This window comes from Impatiens glandulifera, chromosome 1 (genome assembly GCF_907164915.1).
Source record: "Impatiens glandulifera chromosome 1, dImpGla2.1, whole genome shotgun sequence".
In the NCBI taxonomy this organism is placed as follows: domain Eukaryota; kingdom Viridiplantae; phylum Streptophyta; class Magnoliopsida; order Ericales; family Balsaminaceae; genus Impatiens; species Impatiens glandulifera.
This window is the reverse complement of record NC_061862.1, coordinates 82,119,051-82,132,356: the sequence shown is the minus strand read 5'-3', so window position 1 is coordinate 82,132,356 and position 13,306 is coordinate 82,119,051. Positions and strand designations below refer to the sequence as shown.

Genomic DNA, 13,306 nt, shown 5'->3' with positions numbered 1-13,306 from the left:
TGGTGACATTGATGAAACAATCTATATGGTACAACCTGAAAGTTTTGAGGTCGATGACCCAAAACAAATGGTTTGTAAATTAAGAAAATATATTTATGGGCTAAAATAAGCGTCTCGCCAATGGTATCACAAATTTCATCAAATAATTCTTTCATACGGTTTTGAAATGAATTGTGTTTATCAAAAGTTTAGTGGGAGTAAATTTATTTTTTTGGTTTTGTATGTGGATGACATCCTGCTTGCCACAAACGATATGAGCTTCTTGCACGAAACTAAGAAATTTCTTTCGAATAACTTTGAAATGAAAGATCTTGGTGAAGCATCTTTTGTATTATGGATCCAAATATACCGTGAAAGTTCTCAGTATATTCTTGGGTTATCTCAAAGGAGCTATATCGATAAAGTGCTTGAACGATTTGTCATGTAGAATTGCAAACCAAGAAATACCCTAGTTGCCAAAGGAGACAAATTCAGTTTAAATCAATGTCTAAAATCGAGTTTAGACATCCAGGAAATGCAAAAGATTCCATATGCTTCTGCAGTTGGAAGTCTTATGTATGCACAAGTATGTACGCATCCGGATATTGCGTTCATAGTTGGTGTGTTAGGCAGATATCTCAATAACCCTGGAATGGATCATTGGAAAGCAGCTAAAAGGGTGATGAGATACCTAAAGAAAACAAAGGATTATATGTTCACATATAGGAGGTTAGACCATTTGGAGATCGTTGGGTATTCTGACTCCGATTTTGCGGGTTGCCTAGACAGTAGGAGATCTACATCTGGCTGCGTTTATGCATTGGCTGGAGGAGCCATTTCTTAGCGTAGTACTAAACAGACACTTGTTACCATCTCTACTATGGAGGCTGAATTTGTGGCATGTTTTGAAGCATCAAATCAGGGAATTTGGTTAAAGAATTTTGTCACAAGGCTGCGCATTATTCTAGGGGTCGAAAGACCTATTCAGATTTTTTGTGACAATAATTCAGCTGTTTTGTATTCCAATAACAATAGGAGCTCGTCGAAGTCAAAGCATATTGACATTAAGTACCTACGTGTGAAAGAAATGGTACAAAGTGGTCAGATTTGCATCGAGCATTTAGGAACAAAATCTATGTTAGAAGACCCCTTAACTAAAGGTGTAACACCTATGGTATTTTACGGGCATACTGCACGTATGGGTGTGTTACAATTTAAGGAAGCTTCATTATAGTGGAAGAGTATGCTACAATTTTTTTTGTCAATTGCGCGATGTTTTCTAAAGCACTTTTCTGATCAGAAATAAAGTTTATTTTTTTTGACACTTTTGTACATTATATTCAAAGATAACGATCTCATCAAGTTTGGACCAGAAAAAATTGACATATTCAGGTCACATTAATGTGATTTTCTCTCTACATGTTTCATAATTGATTTATGTCGTTTGATTGCAGTAGTATCAGTGATTATTGTTAGTTTAGCCATAAATATGACGAATGCTTCTTTAGTCCTATGTTTCTATGATTGATGGACCAGATTGTTATAAGCCCTTTATTTTTATTGACTGATAAATTGAGCTCTTGAAGAATAATGTGTTCATTCGGATACATATTAAATCTAGTGGGAGATTGTTGGATTTTGGATTTAAATATATTTGTAGAACATATTATTAGATTAAAGTCATGGGCTTAATGATTATGAAATGAATAATTGTAGATACCCGTTTAGTATTTGTTTATTTGGTGACGTGACAAAAACAAGTATTAATAATATGGTGAGCCTTTTTATATCGTGGGCTTTAACAATATATGAGCTTCAACTAGGGTTAGGTCCCTGAGACAAGTATTATTTAAGAAACAGGAGAGGGAGATTCAAAGAAGAACTCTCATGCCTTCTCTTTCTCAACTCTCCTCCGTTTTCTTGTCCTTTGATTTCCCCCGTCAATATCAGAGGAGAACGGATAATACTTAGTATTGGAAGACCTAGTCGTTCCTTTCAAGAACAGATCAATCCGGATCTACAATGGGATCATCTTCAGGTACGCTTCCGCTGCATTATAATTATAGTCTATATTCATGATTAGGATACTGATAAATTTTTTCCATCATGGTGATGTTATGGAGATCGAAGAGGGTGATGGTAGAGACGATGAAGTGATATGAGATAATAGAGGTGATATTGATGAATTAAATATAGTTGTTGGAAGAGAAGTCTCATTATCTTCTTGTGGTTTAGACAAGTGCACAAGGTCCTTACTTTTGAAAGGAAAAGTGAGTTCTTCAAAAGTGACACGTCGAGAGATAAATATTCGTCTAGACAGAATGTGAAAACACTTATAACCTTTATAAGATGAGCTGTAACCAAGGAAACTGCATTCAGTAGTATGAAAATTGAGTTTGTGTTGATTGTACGGCCGTGTGAGTGGATAACAAGAACACCCAAATGTCTTCAACAAACTATAGTCAAGAGAAGTGTTAAATATAGTCTCGAACGGTGAACGTTGATGTAATGTCGGAGTAGAAAGAAGATTGATAAAATATATGTCTATTTCAAAAGCTTCTCTGCAATAATGTAGTGGCCTAGATGCATGAGCCAATAAAGTGAGACCAGTTTCCGTAATATGACGATTTTTTCGTTTAGCAATACCATTTTACTCATTTGTATGTGGGAAAGATAAACGATGTAAAATACCATGATTATCCGTTAATGATTTGAAATTTCTATATTTTCCTCCCCAATCAGTTTTGCAATATTTTGATTTTACGACTAAATAAATTTTCAACAAGTCAAAAAAAGTTGATAAACGTATTCAAAACATTAGACTTTTTCTTTAGCGGATATATATCCATGTGAATTTTCTAAAATCATTCACAAAATGTACGAAATAACGACAAATAGTAAACGAAAATTCAGGAGCAGGTCCCTAAACATCCGAATGAATTAGGTCTAAAGGAGCCATAAATGTAGATTTTGAAGCCGAAAAAAGTAGTTTATGTGCTTTCACATATTGACATGATCCACAAAATTAATAGAATTACTAACTGAAACTGATAATTTAAAGTGTGATATAACTAAAGATGTAGTAGTGCTAGAAGGATGTCCAAGTTGTGAATGTCAAATTTGAGCTGGAGATCGAATACCAATAAATATTTGTTTATTAGAACATGTTGAAAACAAACTTTCAGTAGGTTCAATGCAATAAAGTCTGTCATTGAGTAATCCTTAAGAAGCACCATCTTCGTATCCCGGTCTTTAATAAGACAAACATTCGGGTGGAATTCAAAAAATACGTTATTATCTGATGAAAATCTCGCGACACTCATCATATTTTTAGTAATATCCGTAATGTGTAAGATATTACGTAAGTAGAGAGATTTTTGTTGATTTAAAATTTTAGTGGTACCAATATTGTAAATATTTAGAGGCATATCATTTCCAACTTTAATAGTTTGAGTACCTGTATAAGGAGCATGTACGTGTAGATTATTAAGATCGGATGTAATATGGTCGGTCGTATCACCTGAATCTGGACACCAAGTAGGATCTACAATAGTAACGATGTAACTAACATTGTCGTAGGATTTGTAGAAGGATTAAAACGAGGGCACTCGAGAGCACTATGTCCTTGTACATTACATATTTGACAAGATGGATTATAAAAACAACTTTCGGAGTGATGACCAATTTTATGACAAAAATTACATTGCGGACGATTATTGTTTCGGTTCTGTCTTTGGTTCTTTATGCCTCCATGCCCATAAATATAAGAAACATTCTCTGAAACGTTTGAGTGCGAAATATTTTCAAATGGAATTTTCTTTTCTTAAATATGAGTCATTGTTCATGATTTAGAAGGATGTTTGTCATTTCATTAAACAACAGATCTTTTCCGGAAGTTAGAACACATATCATCGGCTCGAACTTGTCTCCAAGCCCGTTGAGTAGAGTTAGTTATAAATCTTGATCATAAACATATTGTCCGGCAGCAATAAGTGCATCTGACAAGTTTTTGATTTGTTGAATGAAGTTAAGAAGAGAGTCACTACCTTTGTGTGCGTTTAGGAGTTGACTCCGTAACTGAAATAGTCGGCTTTTTGATTGAGAAATGTATATTTTCTCTAGGGTTTCCCAAATTCCTTGCGCCGAAGATGATTTTGAGACTTGTTGACGAATCTCGTCGGTTAATGTTGAAAAGATCCATGCAAGTACCCTTTGATCTTGGATACTCCATTGTTTAAACTTTGAATTCTTGATTTGAATTGTATTATTTTGACCATCTATTTTTTGAAGAAATTTGGGAGGAGTTTCAAGATTTCCTTCTACTATATCCATAAAATCATAACCTATCATGATTGTACTAACTTGTGATTTCCAATAGATATAGTTATGTTTATCAAGCTTTACGCTTCCAGATATTATTGGTAGAACTGAGAAGTGATATTGTTCTTTCATTGAAATCGTTTTCGGGAGTTTTCCCTTATAAGCTCTGATACCAAATTTGATTTCTAGAATTGATAAAATAAATAATAACTATTTGATTGAGTTCTTGAAGAAAAAGATTGAAATAATATTATTGAGTAATCTTTACAATAATTTATCTATTTATAATAGTAATAGAGAAATAACTAATTTGAGAAAATATAGGAATTAGTTATTATATTTAGTCTAATTAATAAGAGATAAATAAATAAATTCTCCTATTTATAATTTTGTGTTTGGTTCAAAGTATAAAAATGTTGTTTATGTGTAAAAGACATCTTTTCTTTTTCTATTTATATAAATTTAATTGAATCCACAGATTGATATAGATGAGGCATCAACCCTTTCAAAGTTTCACCCACCCACGAGAGTGATGAGTTTTCTTAATACAGAGATTGTGAGAATCGTATTTCCTTCAAGAATTCGGGGTCAGGAAGCCATAAGTCTTAAGCAGACAATCAAGTGTAGCCTTCACACAATTTCTGAGGGTCTTGGTAGATCCACGTGAGGAAGTGAAAACATCTTCAATATCAACAAACTGTAGCACCTTCTTCGGAACCCTAGTAGTAACAATACTAGCACCCCGAGGAGCCGGAACCATTCGTACAGTAACAAAACCATATTTACTAGTGACCTTACATGGTACAGTGTGAGGCTTCCCAATCTTGTTACCCCAATAACCCCTTCTAACATGAATGACAAATAATTCAGCATGGATTATAGCACCACGAATTCCAGTTGTAACTTTTTTTTGTTGCACTTAACGAAGTCCTTGAACCGAGTTTTCTGACCAGCTCGGGTTTGTTTCTGCATAGGCATGATCTACATAACTTCATCCTTGAGATACAAACATACCAATGTACACTAGTAGAAAAAAGGGTATTTGTAAGGGTTAAAACCGTTACTGAAAGCATCGAACGCCGTTACTGAAAGATATTTGTAACGGCAAATAAAACCGTTACCAATCGTTACTAAAAATTACGTTACAGAAACTTCACAGGTATCAGTAACGGCTTTCGAAAGCCGTTATTGATAGTCATGGAATAACAGTAACGGTTCTAGCCGTCTAAAAACCGTCACAGAAACAACACGAGAATCTGTAACGGTTTTTGAAAACCGTTACAGATAGTAATGGGACAACAGTAACGGTTTTAGCCGGATAAAAACCGTTACTAAAAGGCTGTTTTTATTTGTAACGGTTTTCGAAAACCGTTACAGATTCTTGTGTTGTTTCTGTGACGGTTTTTTATTTCTTAAACCGTTACAGTTAGATTTATAGTAACGGTATTTGAAATTATTTAACCGTTACTAAACCCTAATAGATTTTTTTTTTTACAAATTTTTACCTATTTAAAACCTCAATCAATAACCAATAACCAAAAAGCACACAATCATCAATAACCAAAAACCCAAAACTACAATCATTAATTCAAAACAATAATCATCCACAAACTACAATCCATCCAAAAACTATAATCCATCCAAAAACTACAATCGTATCACAAATTCACAAAAACCATTAATTAACGTAATTCAAATTACATTTCAACTAACCAGAATTGAAGTGGGAAAGCGACGATCACGAGGAAGGGGATCATCTCTAAGTAGGAGGGGCATCATCTCGAGTGGGAGGGGCCGGTGGAAGTTGATCACGGGGAATCCTGGCTAATAAGAATTTCATCGTCGATCTCAACTCAAGCATCTCATCCCGCATTCTCTCACGCTCCCTTCGAGCTTCTTCACGTTCATCCTCACGCTGCATCAATAACTCTTCGCGTTCCATTTCACGCTGCCTTTGTGCTTCCTCACGCTCCATTTGACGCTCCATTAAGGCCTCTTCGCGCTCTCTCCGTGACTGAAGCTTCTCAGCTTCACGCTCCTCTCGCATCCTCTGTATCTCCTCAAGTAAAAGGGTGTTTTGCGTGTCACTGCGCTGTGTGCTAGTACCACCACGAGTATCAGGTCTAAAAGATCTAGGTGTGACACCGGAGCCCAAACCCACAACTCGCCCATGTCCCTGAGACCCGAATGCGCACTCAGCCAACTGCAATTCATTTCTATTCGGGTCTTCTTCTATAGCAGTTCGCAAGGCAGTCTACAAACACAAATTACATTTGATTACATACATACATATGATAAATAAAAGAAATATAACTAATAAACATGACTTACCACTTTTTCTTGAATAATAGGGGGAACCTCCGGATTTGGATCTTGTAGAGTCGGTTTCTTTGTATGAGTGTGCAGAAATAATTCCGCAAAATTAGGCGACATACCGGTAGTCTTCTCCTGTAAAAATTTAATTATTAATAAAAACGTAATAAAATTATAAACTTTGTTATTCAATGATAAAACGAACCATTTGCTTCTCCACTTGCGAAAATGAGATGCTGCCCGCATGATTCTTATACACAACATGCGACCTATTTTGCGCATTCACAGCACTTGTTTTCTGCAAATAAGAAAACATTTGTGTTTAATGAATGATTAATGTAAGAGCTATTTATAAACACATTAATTTACCTTGAATTCCGGCGTGAGAAAGCGACGATCAAGTAGATAATTCCAATCACTAATTTCGATCTCGGGAGGGGGATTTGCCCTAATCGCTTGCTCATTACCTTCACGGGATTTAATGTACATGGTATTCCAATGACATCTCCATCTATCCCATAATTTGTTGGCTTGAAATAAACTTTGTCTTCGATATTTGTTGATGTCATCCCCCACAGCCACGAAAGGATCCTAAATAGTGAACATTAAAATACGATTATAGATTGTGTTGAATACATAATGAACTTAATAATATAAAAAGTTACCGTGATAGCAATCCATATGTGATCTAGCTGTGTAGAGCTCAGGTCCGACCAACGCAAAGTCCTATGAGGTAGTGCATTGGAGTCTCGAATGACACTCCCAATATGCCTCGACCAAGCTGTCCTATTCTCGCACATTGGTTTACCATCAACAGGGTTAAATTGAAGAGTCATCTTTTGCCCCGCTTGCAATCTACCAACAACTTTATTCTTATTCTTGCCCCGTCTCCTTCTCGAAATATATCCTAAAATTAAACAAAAAATTATATAGGATCACAACAACTAACTTAAGCAAAAACACAAGTACCTCCATCTTGCTCCTCAGACGGGGGCTGTGTCTCATCATCATCATCATCACCGGGGATAGTGTTTGGTACACTATCAACATTCATGACATCATCAAGGTCCAAATCAATTTCCCCGACAGAGTTACACAATTTCACGGGATCTTCTGAATGCTCCTCGGTCCTTTGTATAAGGTCGTGTAGCGCGCTGTTTAAACTCTTACCTTGCATTCTTTTAGGTGCCATGATAGCTGCAAATATTGAATGTAATGTTTATAAGACAAATTTACAAGTAACCCTTCATAGAAAATAATTCAACCTTAATTAGAATAACGGGGATTTATTAGTGTCACAATTTTCCATTCAAGCCTTGATGCCATATCTGTAGAGTAAAAGACTTGTTGTGCTTGGCTTGCCATTATGAATGGTTCATTTAATTGAGTCTGTAGAATCCTGTTGATATTTATACTAACATAACCATACTTATCAACTTTAATGCCCCGATCTTTGTGATAAACATCAAACCATTTGCATTTGAAGAGAATCACTCGTCTTCCACAAAAGAATATCACTTCTATGATTTCATTGATCACTCCATAGTAGTTAATAGTCTCGGTCCCATTATTACCAACAACCAAAACCCCGCTATTTTGGGTAGTCAAGCTCTCGTCATGTTTTTCAGTGTTAAACTTGTACCCATTTATTTTGCACGAGTTATATTTCTTTGCATACAATGTAGGCCCACGTCCTAAAATCTTAAGATTCGTTGTCCTATCGGATTCATCGGTTAGTTGCTCCACCTATATATTCATTACAAATTATTGTTAAACTAATTGTCATATACTAAAAAAAGAAAATTTTTGAGACGATTACTTACTCTTTCTTGGAAATATCTAACGTATTGTTTATCCCGAGCCTCATTGGAAATATTAGGAGGGCATGATTGAACGAAATCGCTGCGCAAATGACAGATTAAATTATTACTTTCTTAAATCATACCTCATAATGACATTAATGGACTTACTTATAATATTCTTCAGCTTCGCGACAATTTTTTAAAATGTACCAATGAGCACGCTCACGATCACCCGGTTCATATGTGTAGGATGTGCCATTAGATAAGTCTTCCATAGTGATGAAAATGGAGAATGTTGTACTTGTATTTATGGATTCATTATTTGACTCTTGATCGTCCAAATATCGGGCACACATGCTCATACTCTCATTCAAAAGGTAACTCTCGCTGATTGAACCTTCTGGAAAGTTCCTGTTTCGAAGGTATTTCTTGAGTGTGCTCATATATTGTTCAACTGGATACATCCATCGATACTGAACGGGCCCTCCAAGACAAGCTTCAAAAGCTAAATGAACTGGCAAATGCACCATTATATCAAAAAAAGAAGGTGGAAAGATCTTCTCCAATTTGCAAAGTGTCAAGACAATGTCGTCATGTAATGTTTCCAATTGCCCGCGTTGTAAACTTTTTTGACAAAGCAACCGAAAGAACTTTGCTAAATCAAATAAATCAAATGACGTGTTTGTCCACTGACCTACATTCTTTATGTGAAGAAGTTTAAGAAGAGTTGAGGCTTTGGAAATGCGAGAACCTTCATACAAAGGTAGTTTCGAATCGTCCAACAATTTGTAAAACGTATTAGCATCATCAACGGGAGGCTCATTTTCACTATGCCGTTCATTATCAATGTTGACATTAGGGTACAAATCAGCAATAATATCTTCTATTAGATGATCCTCAACAATAATATCTTCCATCAGATGATCCTCACAAACTTCAACAGGTCCGTCTTCCATGATAGTCGCGTTAGTTGGTGGTTCATTGATCGGTTCGTCTTCAATTTCATCATCTGATTCATCTTTCTCCACATTCTTGGTAACAGCATTTACAATTTGACGTTCAATTGATCTCTTTTCACCGTGAAAATACCAAAAACCATAATTTTGTCTTATTCCGTATACAATCAGATGAGATCTAACCACGCTTTTATTCTCATATACTCGATTTGCACACCTTACACAAGGACATGCAATCGATGATCTACCCGTAGACTTTTCAGCAAATTCTATGAATTTGTCAACCCCCTCACTATATTTAGGATCAGTACGAAGTATAGTCATCCATGTTTTGTCTGGGATTTCCATCTAACCTAACATACAAATTAATAATCCAACAACCTAACATCAATAATCAAACATCCAAATCATTTATTAATCAACTAATCCAAACATGCAATAACCTAATAAACCAACAATCCATCAATAATCTAACATACAAATAATCTAACTTAATATACCAATCCAATAATCTAACATCAAATAATTTAATTATCATTCAATATTATCTATCCTAACATACAAATTATGCACTAACCTAACATCAATAATCTACTAATCTAACAATGTTATAAACCAACAATCCATCAATAATGTAACAAACAAATAATCTAACTTAATCTACCAATCCAATAATCTAACATCAATTAATTTAATTACCATTCAATATTAACTATCCTAACATACAAATTATGCACTAACCTAACATCAATAATCTACTAATCTAACAATGTTATAATCCAATAATATACTAATCTAACAATCAAACGGTGATTGTAAATAAGAACTAACCTGAATTTGAAAAGGCAAACTTCAATCAGCGACAGGAAATGCAAGGGCAAATTCGATTAAAATTGAATATTCTGCAAAATAGAAGGAAAAAGAGTATTGAGAAATAATGCACCAAAATTGAATATTTAAGTATAAGATTTATGTGCACCTTCCTAGTTTAACTATTTAAAACTCTATGCTCAATTCTAGCATGATTTCTTAGCTTAAACATATCAAATAAGATAATAAACAAACTATTGCATCAAAATCACAATTCATTGGATTGAACTCAAAGCCTATTAAGAAATGTTTCAAAATCATAAGATTGAACTCATTCTCAATTGTATATTTTATAAAATGCATTGCACCCAAGAGAAAATGCATTGTCAGTCAAACCAACATAACAAATTAGGAAAGATTAACATTGAATTTCGAACCTTAGGATGAGAAAATCAACAGCTAGAATTGCAGGCAGGAATCAAGCAATATGCCACCGTCCAATCCTACAGCACCGCAATATGAGGATCGCAGGCTTATAAGACAAGAAATTAACTTAAAACAAATTATTAATGGAAATCTATCAAACACGAAGGCATGCATAATCTATATATATTTGATCATTTGTGTGATGTCCCCACTTCCAGCAAAGAGAAAGGAAGATGACAAAACATCATTATTATTGTATTTTATTAATTATAATGGAAAATTTAAAAGAGATCCATATACACAGATCCATATACACTTAAAAATGAATCTTTGGGAATTTGAGATTCAGGGTATCTTGAAGTTGATGAGATTTCGGTGCATCAATGCTATAAAAGCCCTAGGATCAATGCTAGCTATTGATCATCATGGTATACAGTTGCATACAAACTAAATGTTATCCTAGATCAACAAGCTTTAGAACTAACCATTGATTCGGAATGAATTTAGAACTTAAAAAGAAAGGTCAAAAGATTAGGAATACCTTATGATTCATTCAAAACTGTTAGCTTCCAACAACAGACAGCAAATTAACCTGATTCGAAACAAATATTCAGAAGATATATATCAATAAAAAGTTGTAAATGAAGCGTGTAATCCAATAACTAACCATTGATTCGGAATGGTTATTAGTGATTCGAACTAACCTGATTGATCGGAATGCAACGGCGCGCGGCGGTGATCGGACGGGGCAGATGATCGGCGGAAGAGGGAAAAAGAAGAGAAGAGGGAAGAAGAAGAGAGAAGAGGGAAGAAGAGAAGAGAACGAGAACTTACCTGATTAATGCGGCGGTTGATCGACGGAATCAGAAAACGGGGGAAGAAGAAGATCGTCGGAAGAAGAAGATAACCGGCGGCGACTTCAGACGGAAGAATAAAAGAAACGGGCGCGGAAGAAAACGGAAGAAGAAAAGAAAAGAAAAGAAAGAAAGAAAGGAGGCGCGGTTTATTAATGCGTATCTGTAACGGTTTTGCCAATAACCGTTACAGATACTTATATAGAATTTGGAAAGACAGACACACTATCTGTAACGGTTAAACCCTAAACCGTTACTACTATGTTATCTGTAACGGTTTCTGTAAATGCCGTTACAGATATCACTCGCCAAAAAGCTTTAATTAGACCTTATCTATAACGGTTTTCTCAATAACCGTTACAGATACTAGGAAAGAAAATAAAAGGACGGCTTGCTTTCTGTAACGGTTTTCTAACAACCGTTACAGATATCCATAACAAATACCTTTACGAAGTCTTATCTGTAACGGCGTTCTCAATAACCGTTACAGATACTAGAAGATATGTTGAAAAGACGGCTCGCTTTCTGTAACGGTTTCCAAATCCGTTACTGATTTCTCTCCTTATCTGTAACGGTTTATATAACCGTTACTAATGAACAGATAATTGTAACGGCTTAATATAACCGTTACTGATAAAAATTATTAGTAAGGGCGTTCGAACGCCGTTACTAGGAGTCGTTACAGAAGACCTATTTTCTACTAGTGGTATCAATGATTTGATGTTCTTTGATAAGAAGAGAATGGAGATAAATCTATTCAAGGCTTTAGATTTTTCCCTCTTTTACCAATCGTCCAAGCTTAGTGACAGAAACCCATTTCTCTTCCTCCTCACGAAGAGGTCCATGATGCCTACATCTTCCATGGTCACCCGCCTCTTCCACCACTACCAAATCTACGGTCAAAACCTCCTTGCTCTCTACCGAAAAAATTATAATAAAAATATAAGAATAAATATGAAAATATTTTTTATACTGTTTTGTAACTGGTTACTAGGTACACATTTATACCTAATTTGATGTATAAGTTATATAAAAGTTTTATATAAAATATTTAACTATATATTTAGTCAAATTTATTGTTAGTATTATTATCATATATCTACATGTTAATAGTATTTAACAGGTTACTTATGTAGTTTTACATTATTTTTTAAACATTTATAATTACGTGTAATATTAAATTAGAGTCTACTAGTTCACTTTCTAAACCAATATTTATAAGAGATAAAATAATTTCTAAGTATCTTATAAAAACGTGCAAGGAAAACCTAATCGTAAAATATGATAGCAAATTATTAAATTTAATTTGTTTTATTCCATCCATATTAAATTCAAATTATATTAATTCAATATTACGGATTGGATTGGGATTTGGATTTTGTTACCTCCGAGAAATCTCTAGTTCGTAGCTTAGCACGTGTTGGATGACACATGACAATACGGGGATCCAGAGTAGCTCAAGATTCGATGGTTTCAAAATTGGTTTGTGTGTCAGACTTTTTTTTTGAAATAAAACATTATTTTTAAAGATTATTACAGTACTTGACAAATTTTAAAATTAATTATGTAAGAGTAATTAAATTTATTCAAATTTTAATATTTAGGGATTTAATGTAACTAAATGACAATTTAATTTGAAATTCAGTTTAAATTAATCAAATATAATTAATTCAATAAAATATTATTTATTTAAAAACAGAGTCATCAAATAATTTTAGAAAAATTAGTAAAATATACATGTATAAACGTACTTTATACCAGAGTTTCCATAAGGGGTTCGTTATTTGGTTACGCTTGAGAAAGGACTTTCGCGCTATGTCCTTTGTGGTCGTTGAAAACGGTTTTA

The 13,306-nt window shown here is 34.4% G+C and overlaps 1 protein-coding gene and 1 pseudogene across 1 annotated transcript; one reads left to right on the top strand and one right to left on the bottom strand.

The window, feature by feature from the left end:
* Nucleotides 1-514: 514 nt before the first annotated feature.
* On the top strand, nucleotides 515-823 carry LOC124934254 (secreted RxLR effector protein 161-like). Its single transcript, XM_047474758.1, has one exon. The coding sequence runs from the start codon at nucleotides 515-517 to the stop codon at nucleotides 821-823; it is 309 nt and encodes a 102-aa protein (XP_047330714.1).
* Nucleotides 824-4,855: 4,032 nt separating this feature from the next.
* LOC124934243 lies at nucleotides 4,856-12,323 on the bottom strand (annotated as a pseudogene).
* Between the last annotated feature and the right edge of the window lie 983 nt (nucleotides 12,324-13,306).

Bases quoted from the DNA above. Each gene is read 5' to 3' on its own strand.
- LOC124934254 (XM_047474758.1), top strand. From the start codon at position 515: ATGCAAAAGATTCCATATGCTTCTGCAGTTGGAAGTCTTATGTATGCA.